General features: G+C 44.4%; 1 protein-coding gene across 1 annotated transcript; it reads left to right on the forward strand.

Moving 5' to 3' along the window:
* Positions 1-288: 288 nt before the first annotated feature.
* On the forward strand, positions 289-20508 carry LOC140395383 (protein NATD1-like). Its single transcript, XM_072483078.1, has 3 exons — positions 289-450; positions 13368-13486; positions 19700-20508. Exons 1-3 carry the CDS (start codon positions 303-305, stop codon positions 19814-19816), a joined length of 384 nt encoding a protein of 127 aa, XP_072339179.1. The 5' UTR covers positions 289-302; the 3' UTR covers positions 19817-20508.
* The last annotated feature ends 1898 nt before the right edge of the window (positions 20509-22406 follow it).

The following is a 22406-nucleotide window of genomic DNA, read 5'->3' on the forward strand; positions in this document are numbered from 1 at the left end:
GTGATTTGAAACAAACCTGTTGGGACTTTAACCTGGTGTTATAAGACTTCTTATTATGGTTCTGAGTTAGGGTTGAATGAGGGTTGTGTTGGGCTAGGGTTGAGTTTGAGGGATGGTGTTGGGTTAGGGTTGAACTTGCGGGATGGTGTTGAGTCTGGGTAAAGGTTGAATTTGAGAGATGGTTTAATGTTTGGGCTAAGGTTCAGTTTGAGGGTTTGGATATGTGGGCTCGCAGTTACCACGCGCTCCCACAGGGGACACCACATCCGGGCTTCTCGCGCCGTGGAAGGTTCCAGGCGGCCATGTCTCTGAAGGCTGTCGCTAACCTGTTGATGGTGACTTTCCCCAAAATGAGTAGTTACCGCTCGGGGGCTAGTTCCGCTCACACCTCTGCTGACCAAACCGTCACACACGACCGAACAAAGCAGCAGTTTTCAGTTAGGCTGGGTGGTAAGTAGTCTGGGCTGGGAGCGTCTCCGATACAAGGAGAAGCAAGAAGAGTGCGACTAGGCCGAGCTCCTCGGTGAATGATTGCATCCTTTAGCGGGGTCGCCCTGTTCGCGGGCCATTGCATAAATCACGAGGCATCTGTTGCGCAGACGCACAGCCGGCCTCCCGAGGGAGCTGACGGTAATGCGCATGCGTTTATTCTCACCTTCACTGTCAAGACATCACTTAACAAGACTTACTTGACCTTTGTCTTGGCTGTCATTCATTGGGATGAATTTCGGGGTACAGGTGGTTTGCTCAGTAACATTTTTTTTTGTTTTCCAAACATATTCCTCTCGCTGCGTGCTAATGCAACCCAATTTGGGAATTAAACCAATCCCAGCAGCCCAGTGGCTATCACACCTTTATCGCTTGAACTATTAAAAAATGACTAAAATATTTTGTGGATTCATCATATACTTCAGAAGTCATGGCTGAAAAAGCATTAAGAGGGCTCCTGGGTATTTGTTTCCAGAAGAATTGCCTCCTGCATGCCTTTTCCTCCTTTTTCCTCCATCTTCAAGTCTTGAGTGGCAGAAAGAAAATCTGGAGATGGGTCCCTAGTGAAAGAATGTGCTGGGAGTTCAGGACAAGGTTCCATAGCAAGCGGGGCTGCCAGTTGTACAGGTCATAAACCACAACCATCAAGATACCTGCATACAAGAAGTTCTTGGGGAATGCCAGATGATATGGGTCGTCTGCCAGTGAGTCCAGTAAGTATCTTCCCTCTGCTACGCTTTCCCATGCACTTTGAGGGCCAAATTATGAGGATAGGTTCCAAAAGTGTAGCTTGTTTTCTTTTGAGTACGGAAGATTGAGGGACGATCTGAGCGAGGTGTTCAAAATGTTAAAATGATTCAGTAAGATAAATACAGACAAACTATTCCTGATGGGTGGGAGGATATTGAAATTGAAGTTTCATCATCTTAAAATTAGAGGTAGGCTATTTCGGAATTCACTTTTCCCACAAAAGGATAGTGGAAATATAGAATTCCCTCCCCGTATCAAAAAGATTCTGGGTTAGCTGGAGCTTTCAAGACTGAAATCAACAGATTATTTTTGTTATGCGGGGGATATAGATGGGGTTGGTGCACAGGCCAGTCATAGCTATGTTTTAATTGAATGATAACTCGGTCACAAATGGCCAAGGAGCCTATTTGTGCTTAAGTTCTTAAGAATAGTCACACAAGAGTTGGAGTCCAGAGAAGTCCTGGCTGCCTTTACAGAAGTTGTTAGAAATATTACAGTGTTTAAATATGGATGATACCACGGACTCTTAACATTACTCTCCAGTAACTTTGTGTTTATTCTTGTGTTCTCTGCACAGAAGATTCTGAACTGTCCACACTACAGAGCATCATTGCACCAGAAGTTGCTAAAAAGCTGCCTCTACTAGACTATACCAGACCATGACACCTGCAAAATACATATTTCCAGTGCATTGCAATTACCAGTGTGCACAGAGTTTCAGCACGTCTGCTCCAGTCTAATACTTCACTCTTTTACCAATATAATGTGCCATTCAAACTCTCGCCATGGTACAGATAAATGCCACAAAAGCTGGTGCAGAGGAAGGAGATATAATGAAAAGAAATATTCAAAATAAAAACAAAGTGCTGTAAAAACTCAGCAGGACTGGAAGCAGGAACAGAGTTAATGTTTCAGGTTGATGGCCTTCCGTCAGAATGGGTTGAATCTGCGAGAGCTGTTCACAGAGAGACCGGTTAGAGAGAATGAAGGGAACAGAGAAGTTGAGTATGGTTGATGAGATCTTTCCACACCATCAAGATGATGAGCCAGAGAGCAGGGTCCGCGCGGAGTGAGAATATTGGAATTGGGTAAAAATGTCCATTGTGCGGCGGGGAAGATCCTGTGGCCAAACAGTGGGCGTGGTGGTGAAGGTGAGTGAAGAAGAACTCAATGTTGCACTGAGCTCTATTCATTGAATTGGGGGAGTAAAAGAATAAAACGGACTCTTTTGCTAAGGACAGATAGTTCAGGGCCAGAAAGGAGAAAGCATGGGAGTATCATGAATACAAGGTAAGAGGTGAGATTAGAAGAAAAGAAAGGTCAGTGACAAGTGAGGGGAAGGAAGATCTGGAGGGGCATTGGCAAACATAGGTTGTTGGAGCTTGTGATGCTCAATACCTGAAAGGAAGAACAATGCTTTTATGGTGTTGGTGTTATGATCTTGTCAAGAACAGTAAGTTTTGAAGAAGAAATCTGAAATTCCGGTCATTTATTGAAAGAATGAAGCCAAAAGGTTCCTTAATTTAAAACAATGAATTTTTACCATACAGGAGTCAAACAAAGCAAACATTTGATACTCTTTTGGATAACCACTTGTACTCTGAAATCCAGATTTGACATAAGCTATGCACGAACTTACAGGAAAACTGCAGTTGATTATTATCTAAGTTGCACAGTAAATGGCAAATACAAATTGGCCTGGCAGCCCACTGAGCATAAATGTCATGAATCTCAGTCACAAAGTTATTCCAAACTTTGTCTTCCTCACAAAGGATTTCAGTTTCTCTTCTAGGATTTAGCCTGATCCCCAGCCAACAGCAGCGGACAGCCAACCCGAGTTGCACAGCCTTCACCAAAAATGGCACACGCCTGCAGGAGCTCCTCAACTCTGCTTACAACAATCTGGATGGTGTAGATCTATCAAGGTTATTTTCAAGTAACAGAAACTGCTGGAGCAACTGTATAATCGTCTATTCTCGGTGTCTCGATTTAACCTCCAGCTTCTTCAATCTACCTGTACTGACCACACCACTGGAGTCATCATCTGAGCTCTGATGGTTCTTTGTCCTTTTATAGGTTTCTACCAGTTTGTCTCCCCAGAGAATTTGGCTTCCAATTTCAGTCCTGATGTCCTTAAACTGGAAGAGTCAGTTTTCTTTTCCATTGCCATTTTCAATTGGGGTCTGTCTCAGAAAATACAACCTTTTTGAAGCCACGGACCCCTTTTGGGAAAAAGCTCTACTTGTAGTAAAGTTTTCTTCGCAACAGTTCTGAAAAGTTGCAATTTCTTACCATCGTAAACATTTTAACATGGCTTATTACATGCTGTACAATTAACCTTTACATATTTCACAATTACACATCTACGGGTGGAATTAGAATGGACGGTTAGTTTTTTCAGCTGACGCAGACATGATAGGGTGAATGATCCTTTTTCTGTACCATAAATTTTCTATGGTTCTATATTGTATTGACAAAACTATAAAGGCGTAAACAAAGCAAAAGCGAGTAAATGTAACAATTGGGATTCACAGGACTCAAAACATCATTGATTTATCATGACTCAAAACCACTATGTTAAAGGCATTAGCCATGAACTAATAATTTGTGTGTGAGCCTGTGTAGCCCTCTTAATTTGTGAGTGATTTAATTTTAAAAAAGCAGCAAAACTTTAGTCTTAAACAAGAAAAAGGTTTATTACAAAACACTGCTGCAAGGTACTTTAAATGAACATTATTAATTAAATACATACAAATAGTAAATGTAAATTAGAAGAAAATATACTTGTGAAAGTGAAATTCACACCCTTTGAGATATAGTTGCAGGATGTAACTTGCAAAAGTGTTGGCTGTCTGGAGCGGAGGGGTGAAGTTGAAGAACTGTACTTAGCAGCGATGGTGGTGTCTGTAGTTGAATAGCTAGAGATTAACTTTGTAGGTGGAGTCAGCAGGTTAGCAGGTTATTGGGAGGAGAGAGAGTTCTGCACTAGTTCTGCAGTTTTGGCACTTGTAAATTGCCTGGACTCTCAACAGAACAGCAGTTGATTTCTAAATGCCTTCCTTTTTGCTTTTGGATGATGTCTCGGATTTCTTCCTCGGACTTTTGCTCAAAATGGCTGTTCTGAACCAGACTTTATATAATTCAAAATGGCTGCTTTCCCAAACTTTTGAATCCATGTTATGTATTGGGTTAGTCCAGTTGTTGGGCATTGTCGCTTCCATTGTCTTTTGGCCGAGGTAATTAACCTTTTAAAGTGTCTCAGCCATTAAATTGAATGGCTCCCACTCTTCCAGGTTTGGTGAGATAGGAAAGAGCTATTCACCGAGAAACCATTGTCAATGGGTGTCTGCTTATCGTTGTGGAAATGCACATTGAATTTTAAATGGCTGGGTATATCTTATTTGCAATTCGCTTGGAGTCTTTTAGAAGCTTGGCAAACGATACATTTCTAAAAGGTCAGGTGATATTGATATTGGCCATTGTGTGAGTGGTCGCACACAGGGCAGTTCCTGCTTGAAGGCAAAGAAAAGAGCTCTTTTTACCCGATATTGGGTGGAATTTTGAGGAAAAGGTTTAGATGTAGATCGGAGGAGTAGTTTCCCCTGGCAGTGGTATGTCCGCTGGTTACCAAACCCGGCAGAAGATGGTGAGAGACCTGGCCAAAGAGTTGGAGGAAACCTGTGGTGCAGCAGCCAGTGTAACGATGACTGAGGGGGAATGGCTGGTGCAAGGTGGAAAGCCCCAGATGGAGCAGTTGATGGCTTTTATTAAGGAGGAATTCTGCCAACAGAGGAAGGAAATGAGGGAGGATCGCTCAAAGGCCATTAAAGGAGCTGTGGCACCCCTGAAAAGTTTGATGGAATGGATAGAGAAGTGTTTGGAGGTCGCAGATTCGGGAGGTCGAAGGAGTGATCTCGGGCCACAGCAATTGTGTGGTGGCTTTGGAGGCGGAGGTCGGGCTCCTAGGAGACCTTTGTGAAACATTTGAGGGCAAAGGTGGAGGAGCAGGAGAATACCTGGAGGTAGCAGAACCTGTGAATAGTGGGCCTGCCTGAAGGAGTGCAAGGTGTGAGTGTCACAAGGTACATCTCAAAGATGCTGGCGGGGCTGATGGCGGAAGGGCTGCTAGATAAGCTCACTGAAGTGGATTTTCATTTTCAAGTGCATAGGTCCCTGAGGCAGAAGCCTAGAGCTTGGGAGCCGCTGTGTGTGGTGATTGTGAGACTCCACAAATTTGCAGAGAAAGAGAAGATTTGCATTGGGCCAGGGGAAGAGTACCTGCGACTGAGGGGAATATGTTTCGAATTTATCAGGACATCAGAGCTGAGTTGGCGAAGCGGTGGGCATGCTTCAACAAGGCCAAGGTGTTGCTGTACTGGCGGCGGATCAGATTCGGGGTGCTTCATCCGGCAAAATTATGGGGGACATTCGAGGGCTGGGAGTATTATTTTGAGATCCCAGAAGCGCCCGAAGACTTCATTAGGGACCATAAACTCGGGGAGAACTGAGTGGACAATGCTTGTGATCCGGGATGCTGACACTTAATGGTTGGGAGCATGTTTTTAGTGGGGGTAGGGATTGGGGGATTTTTGTCCCCTATGGTTTGGAGGGAGTCCTTTTCTGGGTTTGCTGTTGGGATTGTAAAGGGTGGTAGGGGTGAAACGTTTATGTGGGGAAGGATGTTCCCATCCCCCCCCTCCTGTTTTATGGGACTGTTTGTATTTAACATTTGTTTGATTGCTTTTGGGGAGACGGCCTTGAGTTCTGGAGGAGTCTTTGTTTGGGAGGGGGAGGGTAAGGTCAGCAGGGAGCCTTCTTCCTTGAGCTGAAGAGCAGTTGGAGGGGGAGGAGAGGACATTGGGAGGTCCCTTTGAGCAGGGGTTGCCACGCTCGCAAGTAATGCTGGTAAACTGAAGTGAGGTAGTGGGGGGGAGAGTTGTTGCGGGGAAGTTGTTGCGACATGCCAGAGGATGAGAGATGACATGGTCAGGGGCAGAGAAGGGGGCCATCTTGGATGGGGTAGGTATAGGGTGGAATTAAGGGGGCTGGAGTTCAGTGGGGAAGATGACAGATGGTAGAGGGGATTGGAGGTGTAAGCCTTCGGTAAGGCTGGTAACATGGAACGTGGACTCAGTGGGCCAGTTAAAAGGTTGCGGGTGTTTGCACACCTTAGGAGCTTGAAAGCGGTGGTGGTCTTTCTGTAGGAGACACACCTCCGCGTGAAGGACCAGGTTAGGTTAAGGCAGATTTTCCACTCTGGATTTGATTCGAAATTGAGAGGAGTGGCGATTTTAATCAGCAGAAAAATAGGATTTGAGAGTACATAGGTGGTGAGTGATCCGGGTGGGAGAAATGTGATTGTGAGTGGGGTATTGGAAGGGGCGCCGGTCGTGTTGGTAAATGTGTATGCCCCAAATTGCGATGATGTGGGTTTTGTGAGGGGGTTGCTGGCAACGATCCCGGATTTGGCTATGCACCAGTTGATCAAGGGAGGAGATTTCAATTGTGTCCTAGAGCCGAGGGTGGATAGGTTGAGATCCAGGTCGATGGGGAGGGTACGAATGACAAGGGAGCTGGGTGGGTTTATGGAGAGGATGGGTATGGTGGATCCATGGTGCTTTCAGAACCCAGGGAGAAGGGAGTATTCCTTCTTTTCACATGTCTATAAGGTGCCTTTGAGGATTGATTACTTTGTAGTGAGCCAGTAGATTTTGGTTGGGGTGGAGTGAGCAGAGAATGCAGGAATAGTTATCTTGGACCATGTGCCCTGTTGGCTGGAGATTCGGTTTAGATCTCGAGGGCAGAGGCTGATTTGATTTGGGTTGTTGGTGGATGGAGGTTTTTGTGATAAGGTGTGGGCAGCGGTTCAGGAGTATGTAGAATTGAATCAGAATGGGAAGGTGTCGGCGGCCATTTTTTGGGAAGCACTGAAGGCAGTGATCTGGGGGGAAATTATTTTGTTTAAGGCTCGTGCGGATAGGGAAAGAAAGGAGGAATATGACCGTCTAGTGAACGAGATAATGGAGGTGAACAGGGAGTATTCAAGGGTGCCCACCGTGGAGGGATTGGCGAGGAGAAAAAAGTTGCAGGGGCATTTTGACAGGTTGACCGAACGGGAAGGGCAGTAGGGCAACTGCATTGGGCAAGACGGGTGGTAGGACAACTGCATTGTGGAGACAGGCCGCGTCCAGGGAAATATTGAAGATATGGACTGGGGCTGGAGATGTGGTGTTGGAGCCGGGGAAGATAAACAAGGTGGTTAAAGAGTACTACCAGGGACTACAAGGCGGACCTGGAGGGAGGCGGGGCGGACATGGGGCAGTTTCCAGACGAGCTGGAGTTTCCCCAAGTGGAGGAAGCAGAGTCAGGCGTTGGAGAAGCACCTAAGTCTAAGGGAGATGCTGGATAGTATCAGGGGTATGAAGTCGAGGAATGCCCCAGGGCCGGATGAGTACCCAGCGGAATTTTAGAAGGAATTTGCAACGGACCTGGCACTTCACCTGTTGGGGGCGTTTAATGAAGTGCTGGAGAAGGGGGAGTTGCCGGAGACGACACAGGCAGCATTCCCCTCCCATAACCACCAGGATTTTAACACTTAATGGCAAAAAGGAGTAAAACTGCACAGACCACATTTCACATAATCGGTTCAATATGATTTTGCTCGTATAGGATAATGGACTACACACACCCCTGTGTGTCATCTCACACACCCTTGCAGGAGAAAAGACAACAATAAATAATAGCATAATCACAAGCGAGTAACATCCAGGATTATAGAAGAATTACAGGATAATAACACCATGTATGAGAAAGCTGAGGCTAAGGCATTATCATTGAACACTCAGGATCTCTCAAGGATTCCAACGAACGAAGCACCTTCACTTCCATCAAGCTATCGCTCCCGACGTCCAGGGGACCCTTTTCCTAGGCCCCGTCCTGGGAGATGACTCGGCCACCTCCAACCCCTTACGCCGAGCATCGAGAATAGCATAATATTGGACCAATGATTGGAGGGCCCAACCAACCCCTGACCTCGGAGACTAGATACATCGTGCTCCATTGAACCTGATGAACCCAACCTCCAAATCAAGATTACTGAAACATAGCAGCTAATTTTCATACTCAATCAGGAACTTGCCTCCCAATCCTCACCAGGGACCGGATTCACAAACACCTTGCTCAGCCCCAACTCCTGAATCCGTCAGGATAGATGACCCACCATGAAGCAGGATTCCGATGACTGGAAGGTGGTCCCATACCAGGAGAGTGCTTTTTGAATGCAAGGACTCTCATGTACCCCACCATTCTCCTAAGGAGAACACGTAAATCTTCAAAGTGAGCTCTAATGACCGCCGAGCTGAGTTTCTCTTCCAGAACAACATTTTCAATGGCCGCTAACATCTGAATGCACACAGCACCACCGAAGCGAGAGCCCGCTCACCAGCAACAATGCCACTGCAAGCTGGGCCCCACCCCAGCCCACTGCAACTGCCACAATTAAATGAGGAGTTTAATGATTTATCTCAGCTTTTCTTCAGAAAACAACAATCGGGACCCTCCAGGGGCATAGCGCAAGCCATGTATCCCAAGAAAATCAACTGTTCCCAAGTTGAGCATTTTTGCCTTTGATATTTTCTAGATTATTTTCATAATTACTATAAACCTAATTGTATGTTGTGGTCACCATTTGCTAGATGATCTCTGACAGTAATGCACTCTACTTGTCCAATGTCATTTCCTAGAACCAGATCCAACATGGCTTCCTTTCATTCTGGATTAGAGACGTTTCGATCATGAAAGTTCTTCTGTGCACATTTCAGAAATTTCTCTCCTTCCCTACATTCTGCACTGTTTTAGCCCGGTCTGTATTGGGATAATTGAAGTATCCAAGTATTGTTGCTCTATTTTTGTTACTGCCTTTGAAACCTTCCAACAAGTTTACTCACCTTTCTCCTTCACACTGTGCTGATTTTTTAAAAATAGAGGGCGGGATTTACTGCGCAACCTGCCACGGGTAAGACAACATCCACTTTAACCATATATGTTATAACTGGGATGCTAAGAAAATTGATTGACTGCATGTAATGGATTGTGACGCGAATATAGTTAATTGATTGTATGTAAATGAGAATACAACTAATTCCCTTTGAATCTATATTAACCCAACGCGAACCTTAGCTCAAGTGAGAACGAGGATTGTGAGACTGCGTAGTCTCCAAATCTTTCTCCCAGATCTGAAATAATAAACTGCTTCTTTATACTTATCCTCAGGCCTTCGTGTGACTATTTTCACCTCTAACATGGCACACCTGCAGGATATTCTGGTCCCCCTGTTGTGAATGGGATTACCCGTTGACTGCACTCCTCGTCGCCGGGAAACCCATGCGCCGTCGGTGGGACTGGAATATCCCGTCGGCGTGAGCAGCCAGTAAATCCCACCCATATAGTTCCCAATGTAACAACGTCCTCTCTCGACTCAAGCCAAAGAGATTCAACCTTAAAACCATCAAGTTTGTATTTGTGTGCATAATGTAATTCTGATAGTCCAGAATATTGGCCAGAATTTTATGTGCCCCCACCAGCGAGGGGGGGGGGGGGTGAAATTGAAGGGACTGCATTCCCTCCAGGTGCCCGCCCGGACCACGCAGCAATTGTATGCTGGGACAGGCAAGACCTTAGACTGAAGCTTGCCTTTGCTCCAATTGAGGCCCTTAAGTGGCCAATTATTGGCCTCTTAAGGGCCGTTTCCCATCCAGGCCGGCAGAAGGGTTGAACTTATGTGGGGTAAGGCTGAAAATCAAAGAGTTGCACGTCGGGCAGAGCTTTCAGAGCTGCTGACCCAGTACCAGTCAGAGGGAGTCACTCAGGCTAGAGGGAGTGGGTGTCTGGATGTTGAAGTGTCCTTGCTGGGTATGTAATGATTTTTGTAATGCGCCAGAGCAGGATGGCGTAGCTCCAGGGGTGGCCATTATTTAACTATACAATAGTTATATATTTACGGAAAAGTATATTATTTAACTCTTTAAAAGTTCACAACTGCAAGAATTAATCCTTTACAAATACACACACTGTTTATTTTTTTTTAAATTCCTTGTCATTGTCAGCCTATGCTAATCTAAATTTCGTGGAAATTTCTCACAGATTTTTCTCTGTTCTAAGTCTTTCAAACGGACTCATTCCATCTTCCAAAGAGTCTTCTGGTTGACTCAGTGACTTAAAGAGAACAAACCATTTTTTATATCTTGGGAGTTATTTGGAATTTGGACTAGAGGTTTAAAGCAAAAACTGCCAGTTATATTTATAGTGAACCAATCACCAAATTTGACAACAATGCTTCATAATTGTCAATTATTTCATTATTTTACTTTCCCAATCAAATCAATATTTAGGTATTTAACTCAATTTGCTAAAGCACATATATTTACATAAAATTCCTTATGCACTAGTGACCAAACTAAATTAAACAAGCTAATGTTCTAACTTTGGAAACAAATTATGTTTTAATAGACACATTAACTTGTAGCGAAAGATGAAAGAAAGAACTTATATTTACATAATGCCGTATCTAATTCTCAGGGCATCCTAAAATGCATCACAACCTGACCAAGAGTAACCAGAAGATACAGATTGAACATTATTTATTTTTTCATTCATTCATGGGACATGGGCCTGGTAGGCTGGGCCAGCATTTATTGTTCATCCCTAATTGCCCTTGAGGGGGCAATTAAGTGTCAACCACATTGCTGTGGGTCTGGAGTCACGGGGGCGATTCTCCCGAATGGAGCCCAAGTGTTCGCGCCGTCGTGAACACCGTTGCGTTTCACGATGGTGCGAACCGGGCCCGGGTACGACCTATTCTGTTCCCCACAGGGGGCCAGCATGGCGCTGGAGCGGTTCACACCTCCTTTCCCGGCGCCAAATGGGCGCCGCGCATGCGCAGTTGGGCTGCGCCAACCTGCGCATGCGTGGGGGACTTCTTTAGTGTGCCTGCACCGACGCAACATGGCGTCAGTTTTCAGGGGCCGGCCCGCCGATCGGTGGGCCCCGATTGCGGGCCAGGCGCCATCGGAGGTCGTCCCCCCTGGTGAAGGAGCCCCCCCACCACAGGCTACCCCCCGACCGTTCGCGCAGAGTTCCCGCCGGCAGCGACCAGGTGTGAATGGCCCCGGCGGGACTCTGTCGTATCCGCGCGGCCGCTCGGCCCATCTGGGCCGGAGAATCGGCGGCCCCGCCGATTCCAGCGGCCCGCAGCCATCTGCATCTCGGAGAATCGCGCGCCGGGGTTGGAGCGTCGTGGCGCGGTCGCACCGATTCTCCGGCCCGGCGCGAGTCTCTGAGAACCGCCCCCTCCCCCCCATGTAGGCCAGAACAAGTAAGGCCAAAGATTTCCTTCCCTAAATGACATTCGTGAACCAGATGGGGTTTTTACAACAATCGACAATGGTTTTAATTCCAGAATTTTATTGAATTCAAATTTCACCATCTGCAGTGGCGGAATTTGAACCTGGGTCTCCAGAGCATTACCCTGGGTCGCTGGTTTACTAGACTAGTGACAACATCGCTATGCCACTGCCTTTGTCATCCAGGGAACTCTGGCTTTGGTTGCTCTCCCATTTCCTCTTTGTGGGAATGTGTCCCGATTGTATTTCCGTAGCTCCATTACTTTTTTGGTTACTAATCTTTGAGTCTGATTTACCTGAGGCAGATACCCCTCAATTTGTTGAAATAAACTAACCTCCAGTTAAGTATTTTATTCTAAGTGGAAAGTGCCAGGGAGTGGGACTAATTGGTAGCTCAGAGAACTGACATAGGCACAATGAGCTGAATGGCCCTCTTCTGTATTCTGTGGTTCTATGATTGTATAATTAATACATTTACTGAATATTGGTTAAAAAATTGCTTTTAAAATTTTGTTTCACAATGAGTGGAATTCAACCAAAAACGTTCTAAGTGCCATTTTGGACAAATTTGGCAGGGTGTTTCCCACTGGCTTTTTGAGTGAGAAGCCACTGATATTCATCAACACTTTATCATTTTTGGGGCCTTGGGGAGTTTCACATCAGTCTAGTTCAAACTTAGACAGCTCCTCAGAGTCAGGGCCACCATTTTGACATGGTGCCCTGATCTCTAAGTGAGCTTCAAGGTCTCACAGCCCTCTCCACCCACAGACAATGTCCTGCACACACGGGCATTACCCAAGTGAGGACATCCCGCTATGGGGTCGCTATGGAGGCCCTTTTCAGGCCTCCCCAACCTCCCTTTCGTACCACTCCCTTTCAGGGCTTCCACCCTTCATCCCCCACCTTTATTAGGCCCCTTCACACCCACCCTTCATCCCCCCACACTTCATATCCACTTCATCCCCAATGAAGTGATATGGGCATGGCCCCAATCTGGCCCTGACCCCTGGCAATGCCACAATGACCGTGGCAAGGTGCCAGGGCTGGCAGTGCCAAGGTATCCTGGTGCGGGGGAGTGCCAAGGGCACCCCTTGCTCTGACCACCCAGGGGTCTCCAATGGCCCGGGAGACCCGCCCCCCCAGATGCCATTATGCCCGGTGTATGCTGAATCAGTTGAATCTTGCGAGATCAATCTTCTGAGAGGCCTCTTGCGAGATTCAGCGGCCTTGTGCCGGCACCAAGTCGGCCGCGACGAGGCCGCTAAATCATTACAAATACAGCACAGAGATGCACTCTGATGTTTTGTGTGTCTAGAACAAAGACATTTGGGATTCAACTCCTTGTCTAAACTTAGTAGTGGAATTAATTTTAGTCCCCTCGTTGCCATCAAATACTTTAGATTTGATTTGCCACTGCACAACTGACTGGTGAAAAATGAGCAGCAAAGAGCGAGGTTGGTCCAAAGAATTATCTTTTTAATAATATTAACAAAGTCCACCCAACTGCTTATTAATATGAAAATTAAATGTATGCCCAGAAATCTTTTTTCTGGCCACAGAGTGTCATAGAACTGGCAGTATAACTCAGATCTGCCAACCCTCTATTGGTTTAAATATAAACTGATTAAGCTTCTGCTATAACAATGTCTGAGACGGTTCTGCAATTATATCCAGGATCATGTTTTACACATAATTACCACTGAAATAATGCTAGTTGTGTATTGACAGATTCCAGAGAAGAAGCTGTTTTACAGTACAGATACATTGGAACAAAAATGATTGATCTGCACAGCACATCGGTGCCAGTTACGTTCAGGGGAAAAGGAGTTGGTGGACTGCTAGCGCAGGTATTGAATGTTGCCATAACATGTTTTAATTTTGTATAAAATATATAATAATTTACATGTCTGGGATGATCAAGGATGAGAAGCAGCAATCTTGAGTCACCCGTGCCTCAGTGCTAGTATTCTCACTTCTAATGTTCAAGTCCCAATCAGAGACTTCAGTACTAAATCTAGGCTGACGGTCTAATGTACTATTAAAGGAGTGTTCCACTGCCAGAAATGCTGTCTTTCAGATAAGCATGGGAAATGGAATAGATAAGCCATTGAGCATGTTCCACTATTCCGTGAGATCATAGCTGTTCTGTAACTTAACTCCTTATACCTGCCTTTGTCCCATTTCTCTTAATACCTTTGGATAACAAACATTTATCAATCATAGTTTAAAATTTACCATTTATCTGGTATCAATTGCAGTTTGCAGTATAGAGTTCCATATTTCTACCACCTACTTCCTGAAAAGTCGAGCTTCAGATTGTAGATGAAGCCTCCTAGCCTTATACTTCCCACATGGCAAAAGTGGTTCCTCTTTATCTCCCCTGTTAGCTCCCCTAAATAGCTTGAAAACTTTGATCAAAACGCTCCCCTTTAACCTAAAGTCAAGGCCAAACCAGCCTAGTTTAAACACCCCTCATAATTTAACCCTTGGAATCCAGGTATCATTTTGGTAAACTTACACTACATTTCTCCTAAGTGTTATGGGCCAGGGTTTAGAGAACCCCAAAGTGTATCATGGAGTTCACCTGACCCACAACTTTTAATAGATTGTGGTTATCGGGAGCACCCGGGCCCACTCTGCAGGTGTGATGCAACAGAACTCTATAGTACTTTTAAATTAAAACAATGTTTATGAAACCAGTTAACACTTTATAAACCCACAGTAAACATCTTAACAACTATCAACACTAATCCTCCCCACAGATACAATATTCTATAAGTAAACCTTAATCTTTCCTTATTAATATCCATAAGACAAAAGACCCTTTTTAACACAGAGATCAGGTTTAAATTCACTACTGAGAGCAGTTACCACTGTTAAATTAGCAAATGATCTGAAGACATTCCTTTTATACAGAAAGAAATCAGAATCTCACCTTGTCTTGCTGGAGGCAGCTCCAAGTCTGCAAAACGAAACTGAACTCACTCTGTAGCTGCAAGTCCAAAGCGAAAGTAAAAGCAGACAGACAGCCTAGCTCCACCCACTCTCTGGCATCACTGCAGCTATCTAATAAACACCCATTTCTTAAAGGTACGTCCACTACAGCTATTTTATAAAAAACACCCAACTCTTAAAGGTACTCTCACATATCATAAGGCCGTAATATCCTTCTGAAGGCGTGGTTCCAAACTGGTCACAGTAACCCATCTGTCGACTAATTAGTGCTTTGTATAGCTGGAGCATCATTTCTACCCTCTTGTTTTCTATACCTCAAGATACAAAGGCCAGCGATTCAGCATTCGTATTGACCTATTTGATTATTTTCTGTGCCTGTTCATGTCATTTTAATGATCAATGTATTTTTCCAAAGATATACTTTATTCATTATTATTCATAAAATTTATAGAAGTACACTATGTGACCGTTCAAAGTTGCCATTACATAAAATGCAAGCCAAATAACCAGGACAATAATTGCCTTAAATTTTGTAGACTTTAAGCTTATGTAACAGTTCCACTTAGTTGCTAGTCTAATTCTTAGCTGAACTAGCAGCATTAATAGTGATAAATGGGTCCGATATAATCATCATCACAGAGACATAGTAGCAAGATTGTAAGATAAATATTCCAGAGTACAGAACATTTTGAAAAGACAGCCAAAATGGAAAAAGGGTTGGAATAGCCTGATAATGAAGGATGACATAAGGACAGTAGTAAGCAAGGGTTCTGGCTCAGAAGATCAGAAAGTACAATCAATTTCTTCTTTCGACTTCTCCCATTTTACCTAGGGTCACCACAATGCTGGTTGATCACTCTTCTCCGTCTCCTCCTGTCAGTCACCAATTCCTCTTCCAATCACATTGTTTCTGTGCCTTGCTACTTCATCTTTTCACCTGCCCTGACGCTTTCCTTTTCTTCTTCCTGGCAGTCCCATCTCTATCACTTGCCTCATCTCCATAATGGATGACCATACTGTTTCAGTTTCATCACAGCTACTTCCTTTGATACGGTAGCACGGTGGTTAGCACAGTGGCTTCACAGCTCCAGGGTCCCAGGTTCAATTCCCGGCTTTGGTCACTGTCTGTGTGGAGTCTGCACGTTCTCCCCGTGTCTGCGTGGATTTCTTCCAGGTGCTCCGGTTTCCTTCCACAGTCCAAAGATGTGGAGGTTAGGTGGATTGGCTGTGCTAAATTGCCCTTAGTGTCCAAAAAAGGTTGGGTTGGGTGGGGTTACGGGGATAGGATGGAGATGTGGGGATAGGGTGGAGGTGTGGCTTAGGTAGGGTGCTCTTCCCAAGGGCCGGTGCAGACTCGATGCGCCGAATGGTTTCTTTCTGCATTGTAAATTCTATGATTCTTTGATACTCCCACAATCTTCCCTAATCCCCTGATATGTTGGTTGAAGATTTTGTTCTTGTTACTCAACACTTCAATACCAGCATCAGTACTTCAGTAGTATCCAGTTGCTGTCCCTCTCTTCTTGATGCTGCCCAAGTTTCTGCACAACATAACAAGGCTATTTAAAAACTGACTAATGGGTTCTCCCTTACAGCTTCAGTGATACTTTTCTATCAAATTCTGTTCCACTGCACGTCTTCTAATTACTCTAACCACGGCTAACCTATTGATTAATTTCCATTTTAATTCTTCCATCTCCTGTTACTGCTGACCCCCAGTTACTTGAAACTACTCACTTTCTCCAAGTCTTCAGCTATAATTTTTATTCAATCTGATCCTCTTCCCTAAGTCCAAACTCACAGTCCATAAATTGGGTCACTGGTTTACTGATCTTCGTACTTCGAGTGTTTTTCTCCAGTTCTCCAGAAAATCGGCCAAGTTCTCATCATCTTCACCTAATAGCTCCATGTCATCTGCAAACATCATTGACCATTGGACTTTGCATCTCACTTGCTCAATTAGAACATCCATGACAGTGAGAAAGAGGAAAGTGTCGATCAGCTTTGACTTTGAAACTCTCACTCTCTCCCACACTTCTTCTTACTCTTGCCTGACACTTATTACACATGTCCTGTAATAGTCATATGCACTTCTCAGGGGCTTCACAAATTTCAGAATATCTCAGGACTGCCTCCCTCTGTACCCAGTCATAATTCTTCTCTAAATCGATTAATACAATCTTCACGTTGCATTGGCCTGCCTGTGGCTCGCACCACAATGAGCGGGAGGCACCCTGACTGGTATCCGTAAGCGACAGGGAGCATCATAGTTCCAACAGTGTCTACCGGTTTCCCCTATAGGTGGCCAAACTGGCCAGTGTATTACACAATGCAAGGGTCCGCTTGATGCGGTCAAACATCTTCTTCTGTCCAACCACGGAGACCGCTGTGCCGGTGCCCGACTCCATTTCAAGCGGGTGACCATTTATCCGTATCGTCACCGTATTAAGGGCCACTTGGGGAGCTGCCACGCAATGCAGTTGCAGGCATTCGTCCTCCGCCTTCATCCTCGGGTGCATCATCCTTGGGCTCATCAAAATGAAAAATACAGGCCCTGGGTTGGCCCCAGTTTCTGCCCTCTGACAGGCCACGATTGTGTCCGTCCCGGGGTCGGTGCTCACAATTCCTACCCTTATACGGCTCCACATTCATGGGCTCTGGAGAAGGCTCTCTTCAGGAAGGAACTTCTGATGGCTACCGGCGTGGGCCCTTACGGCGCCCTGTCCAAGGCACGGTGGGATACGGGGAGGCGCTTTTGGATGGAAAGGGTACGCCCCAAGGCGTGCACCTCCATTCCCTGTAACTCCAGCACTCCCCGTTTTGTGCTTTCTCTGAACAACGCTATGTGAATGGTCTGTTGAAAAGTCTGTGTCGGCTCGGCTAACAGTTTCCTTTGGGTGGTTGATGCCACAATCAGCCGGTCTTGTAACATTCCTGACAAAGTGTCACCATATTCACAGTACTCCGCAATCCTGCGGAACCCAGATAAGAACTCGGCAAGGGATTCCCCAGGATTCCTCTCTGCAGAGGTTAAACCAGTTAAATCAGTAACGTTGGACTATTACAGACGGGGTTAGATTAAAATGTTGTCCCGTCAAAGTCACAAGCTCATCAAACATTTTACTGTAGGGTGCTGCTGGTTACGTTTGGCTTCTTATCACTCCAAATGTATGCGCGCCACAGGCAGTTAGCATTTTTGGTGATGTTATTCGCCTGGAATTAATAACTCATTCTTTGTGCGTACTGGTTCCAACTCTCCAGCGAAGTGTCAAATACATCCAGCTGTCTGTAAAGAGGCATTGTGCAACAGAAAAAAAAACTTCCAACCTGTATTCAACAAAAAGTCCAAGGTGGCTTCAGCAGCGTAGACAGCTATCCAATTTTAACCCTCATCGCCTGTTTTCCGAGGGCCAGAAAGAAGGAACACAAGTTTGTAGAGTCAAGCAGAAAGTAACTTTATTTACAAGAATATGTACGCAGGTCCCGGAGTTCACTACTGGTTCTCTCTCTAGCCAGTACCACACTGGCCAGCTTTACATATACAGCTGTACTGCTAATGATTGCCCCACCACCCTCTCATTGTGGGGAGCTCATATTTCCCAAGTTACAGGGGTAAACAACTGTCCCAGCCAATAGGATCAGGGCAGGTTATAGTAGCTTTAATACTCATTTATTCCCCCTTAGCTTCACAAATATAAGGTTAACACGGGTTACAAAGTATATATCAGGCTATAATGGTCTCAACAACACTCAGTCCCTTTAAACGTACAGGTTGGCTGTCGTCAAACACACTTCCCACTTTGAACCCAAGTGGATTTCTCCTCAAAATCCCCTCAAATGATTCTTATACAGTGTGCCACCTTGTCTCACTGAACTCTGACTTCCACACAAGTGATTTTAAATTCAGCTTTCGAAAAACCAAATCTTTAAACAATGCTTTCTCTCAACTGCTTCCATCAAAGTTTGGCTTTCATGTTTTACTCCTCCCTCTTCAAGATTTATTTGATCTTAAAAGCTTTTATACAAACTTTGAGATCCAGGCACTGAATTTTTACAGCTATTTCAACACACAGTGCATGGGCTGTAGTAAACTCTCACAAACTGAAAATCACTTCAGATATCTTTTTGATGTCTCAGCCCTCTTCTCAGCTCTGCCTCTCTTCAATGAACAGTTCTCTGTTCTAGTACTTTTAACCTCAGGCTTCTTGGAAACTTCTCTTCATTTCTGTAGTTCACTTAACTAGCTGGACTTTAATTCTCTACACTTGTTTTCTTAACCATTATGCCATGCAAAGCTTCTAGCAAAGCTGAGATAAGTGTTCTCGCTCTTGCCTTCTAAACCAGCTACTTATAGCAGAGCTGTGGGAGCTGCCTTCTCTCTCACTAACTTATCTCCAATTGCAATATCCATCTAAAAACCAAACTCAAATGTCTTCCTGCCTTAAAAGGATCCCCCGGATGCGAAGAATTGACCTCATGCTTCTGCTAAATTGTATTTACTCGTCACGCCGTAACTCCTCTAAGTACAATAGAAGCACAGTTTGCATTGAAGACAAAACCCCCACACATATAAACACCTTTGTCCAGCAGGAATCTGCCTATAGGTTTACCCTTCCTTACACAGTGACACTAAATTAAACGCACTTAAAACTATATCTTATTTCTAATATTTACTAATACAAATATAAATCCCTCAAAACTACCACTGTTTTCCCATTCTTCACTAATACTGCCACATTGCCCCCTCTTTCCCTATATTCCCTGTAGTCATTATATACTGGTATATTTAGAGATATTAAACAGATCCTTTAAGCCCCCTCGGGTGGGTGTAAATTGCCCCATATTGTGAAGAAGAGAAAGTTCTTCTTTGTGTCCTGGCCAATATTCATTCCTAAAGCAACATCACTAAATCAAATTAGCTGGCCACTTTATTCACAAATTGAGTGCCTTTTGTCCACAGTACGATAGCGACTACGCTGCAAAAGTAGTTAAAAGGCTGCAAAACACTTTGAGATATCCCGAGGGCTGTAAAGTTGCTATAGAAATGCAAATATTTCTTTATGCCTCCCATCTTTTAATTTTAGTGGAACTGGATTTATTCACAGGCTGCCTTGAATTTTGTAGTAGAGGAAGATCTCAAGATGCGCATCAGCTGCTGGTTTGTAAGGAAATACGTGGACGATAATCCACAGCCTCAGTACAGGGAACGGATAGTGGACTGACAGGAAAGATGATTGGTCCCTTCAACATTGGTTTGGAACAAAGGTCTCCAACATAACATGATATAAAGAAAAAGAAAAAATAACCATATGTGGTTTCAATTATTTTGATCCCAGATTAAATGAATTATAGAATAGAACAGAGCTTTATTGTCCACACAAAAGTGGAAACCTGTCTTTGCCTTCACCTCCAATATAACATAATCGTACAGTCATTAGTTAAAAACAGTAAATATTTCATGTATGCCTACATTCATACCTTTGTGCATAGAAAACATACATTGCATACCATACAAACATAACTGCATTGCATTCTGCTATTACAGCACTGCAGTTTAAAAAAATAAAACAGCAAGTTACATTTACATTATGTTATTTAGTAAGCTTATTGCACTGGGAACAAAAGACCTAAAACAGATTTTTCCTAGCAATAGACATTCTAAAGCGCCAGCCTGAAGGGAGCCTTTCAAATTGATGATATAAAGAGTGAGAGGAATCACTGACGATGGCCTGAGCATTCCTCTTAACTGCCTTGTTAAATACATTACCGAGCTGTGTCTGTTGTCTACCAATGAGTTTACCTGCAGTGTTGACTATTCAGGCCAGCTCACTTTTGCAGTTCACACTCACTTTACCATACCAGACTGTCATAATGAATGTTAAAATACTCTCTACCAGACTTTTGTACACCTTCTCTAAAACATCTTGATTCACTCCAAACCCTTTCAGTTTTCTAATTATAAACAGACGCTGACCTGACTTTTTAAAGATCCAGACGGTATTCTCTGTGAAGCTTAGCTTCTGGTCTATACATGTTCCCAGATATGTGAAACACTACAACCTCTATCAGTTGATCATTAAGATACAGAGCTTCACAAGTATGCAGGCCATTACTATATAAAAGTAACTCTTTGGATTTATCTACATTGATCTGCAGAGCACTCAATTGACACCATTTTAGAAGGGTGGCAACATGTTCAAAGTTATTATCGTTTACTGACAGGAATTTATATGTAGACGTAGTATTATCGCTGAATAAAGTTGTGCTGATAGTTAGGTAGTTAAGAGGTTGGAGGAGGCTTGTACAGACGGTAAATACTGGCATAGACCTTTTTGGTTTGAATGGTCGATTTCTGTGTTGTTCTATGTGATTATATTATTCTATGTAAAAAATAGGACTGGCAGAGAATTTTAAAGGGGCACTGAAAGAATTAAGCCTTGGGGACAGTAAAAATAGGACTCAGAGAATTAAAATGTATTTTCAGTAGTTGGTGGATTCCTTCTGTCCTGCCATTTTCCTTTGGCCTTTCTTTGGCTGAAATGTATTTTAGATGGTTACTGATTCAAAAGTTTATTGTATCTTAGACAAATTTCCCTTCTCTGCACTGTGTATGTTACGGGTCTCCTTGAATGATTTAATTTAAATGTCTCAGTTACAAATTATATATACAAATCAAAATGTCTTTTGATGAAATACTAACTGTTTCTTACTTCACAGATGTTGCCAGTCCTGAGTGCTTCTGCTGTTTTCTGTTTTTATGTCAGCATCCTTGCTACATTAAACAAAAATATATATATATTTTAATAAAGTTTTCAAACACAATTTTTCCCCCTTACAAATCAACAAAAACGGTAACATGATAACTGATAGATAACATTGTTTAAATAAAATAGTGAACTAACAAAATAACACAAAATAGTGCTCCCCCCCGCCCCTTCACCCCATCTAGAACAAAAACAACCTCCCTGGGGCAAACCTATGGTTGTTCCTGATCGGGGACCACACCGAGACTCCCAACACACCCCTCTGTCGCCTCCATTGCCCCCAGATACTTAAAGTTGCCGCCACCACTGGGTTCGTGGTAAACCTTTTCGGGGAGAGCGGTAGTGGCGCCGTCACCAGCGCATTCAAGCTCGTTCCTTTACAGGACGCCATCTCCAGCCTTTTCCACGCCGCCCCCTCTCCCTCTATCATCCACTTACGGATCATCGCCACATTGGCGGCCCAGTAATAGTCGCCCAAATTTGGCAACGCCAGTCCCCCTCTGACCCTGCTACGTTGCAGGAACCCCATCCTTACCCTCGGGGCTTTCCCTGCCCACACGAAGCTCATGATGCTCCTATCCATTTTCTTGAAAAAGGCCTTAGTGATCAATATAGGGAGACATTGAAACACAAATAGGAACCTCGGGAGGACCATCATCTTAATCGCCTGCACTCTGCCCGCCAGTGACAGCGGCTGCATATCCCGCCTTTTGAAATCCTCTTCCATTTGCTCCACCAGCCGAGTCAGATTGAGCCTATGTAAGGCTCCCCAGCTCCTGGCTATCTGAATCCCCAGGTATCGAAAGTTTCTTTCCGCTCTCCTTAGCGGCAGGCCATCTATCCCTCTACTCTGGTCCCCAGGGTGTATTACGAAAAGCTCACTCTTTCCCATGTTAAGCCTATATCCCGAGAAATCTCCAAACTCCCTCAATATCTGCATAACCTCTGTCATCCCCCCACTGGATCTGCCACATACAGCAGTAGGTCATCTGCGTAGAGTGACACTCGGTGTTCCTCTCCCTCTCTAACCATCCCTCTCCATTTCCTG

This window comes from Scyliorhinus torazame, chromosome 18 (assembly GCF_047496885.1).
Source record: "Scyliorhinus torazame isolate Kashiwa2021f chromosome 18, sScyTor2.1, whole genome shotgun sequence".
Taxonomy (NCBI): domain Eukaryota; kingdom Metazoa; phylum Chordata; class Chondrichthyes; order Carcharhiniformes; family Scyliorhinidae; genus Scyliorhinus; species Scyliorhinus torazame.

Bases quoted from the DNA above. Each gene is read 5' to 3' on its own strand.
- LOC140395383 (XM_072483078.1), top strand. From the start codon at position 303: ATGTCTCTGAAGGCTGTCGCTAACCTGTTGATGGTGACTTTCCCCAAA. The intron at 451-13,367 runs GTAAGTAGTCTG...GTGTATTGACAG, and splicing joins GTTTTCAGTTAGGCTGGGTG to ATTCCAGAGAAGAAGCTGTT. The intron at 13,487-19,699 runs GTATTGAATGTT...ATTTATTCACAG, and splicing joins TTGGTGGACTGCTAGCGCAG to GCTGCCTTGAATTTTGTAGT.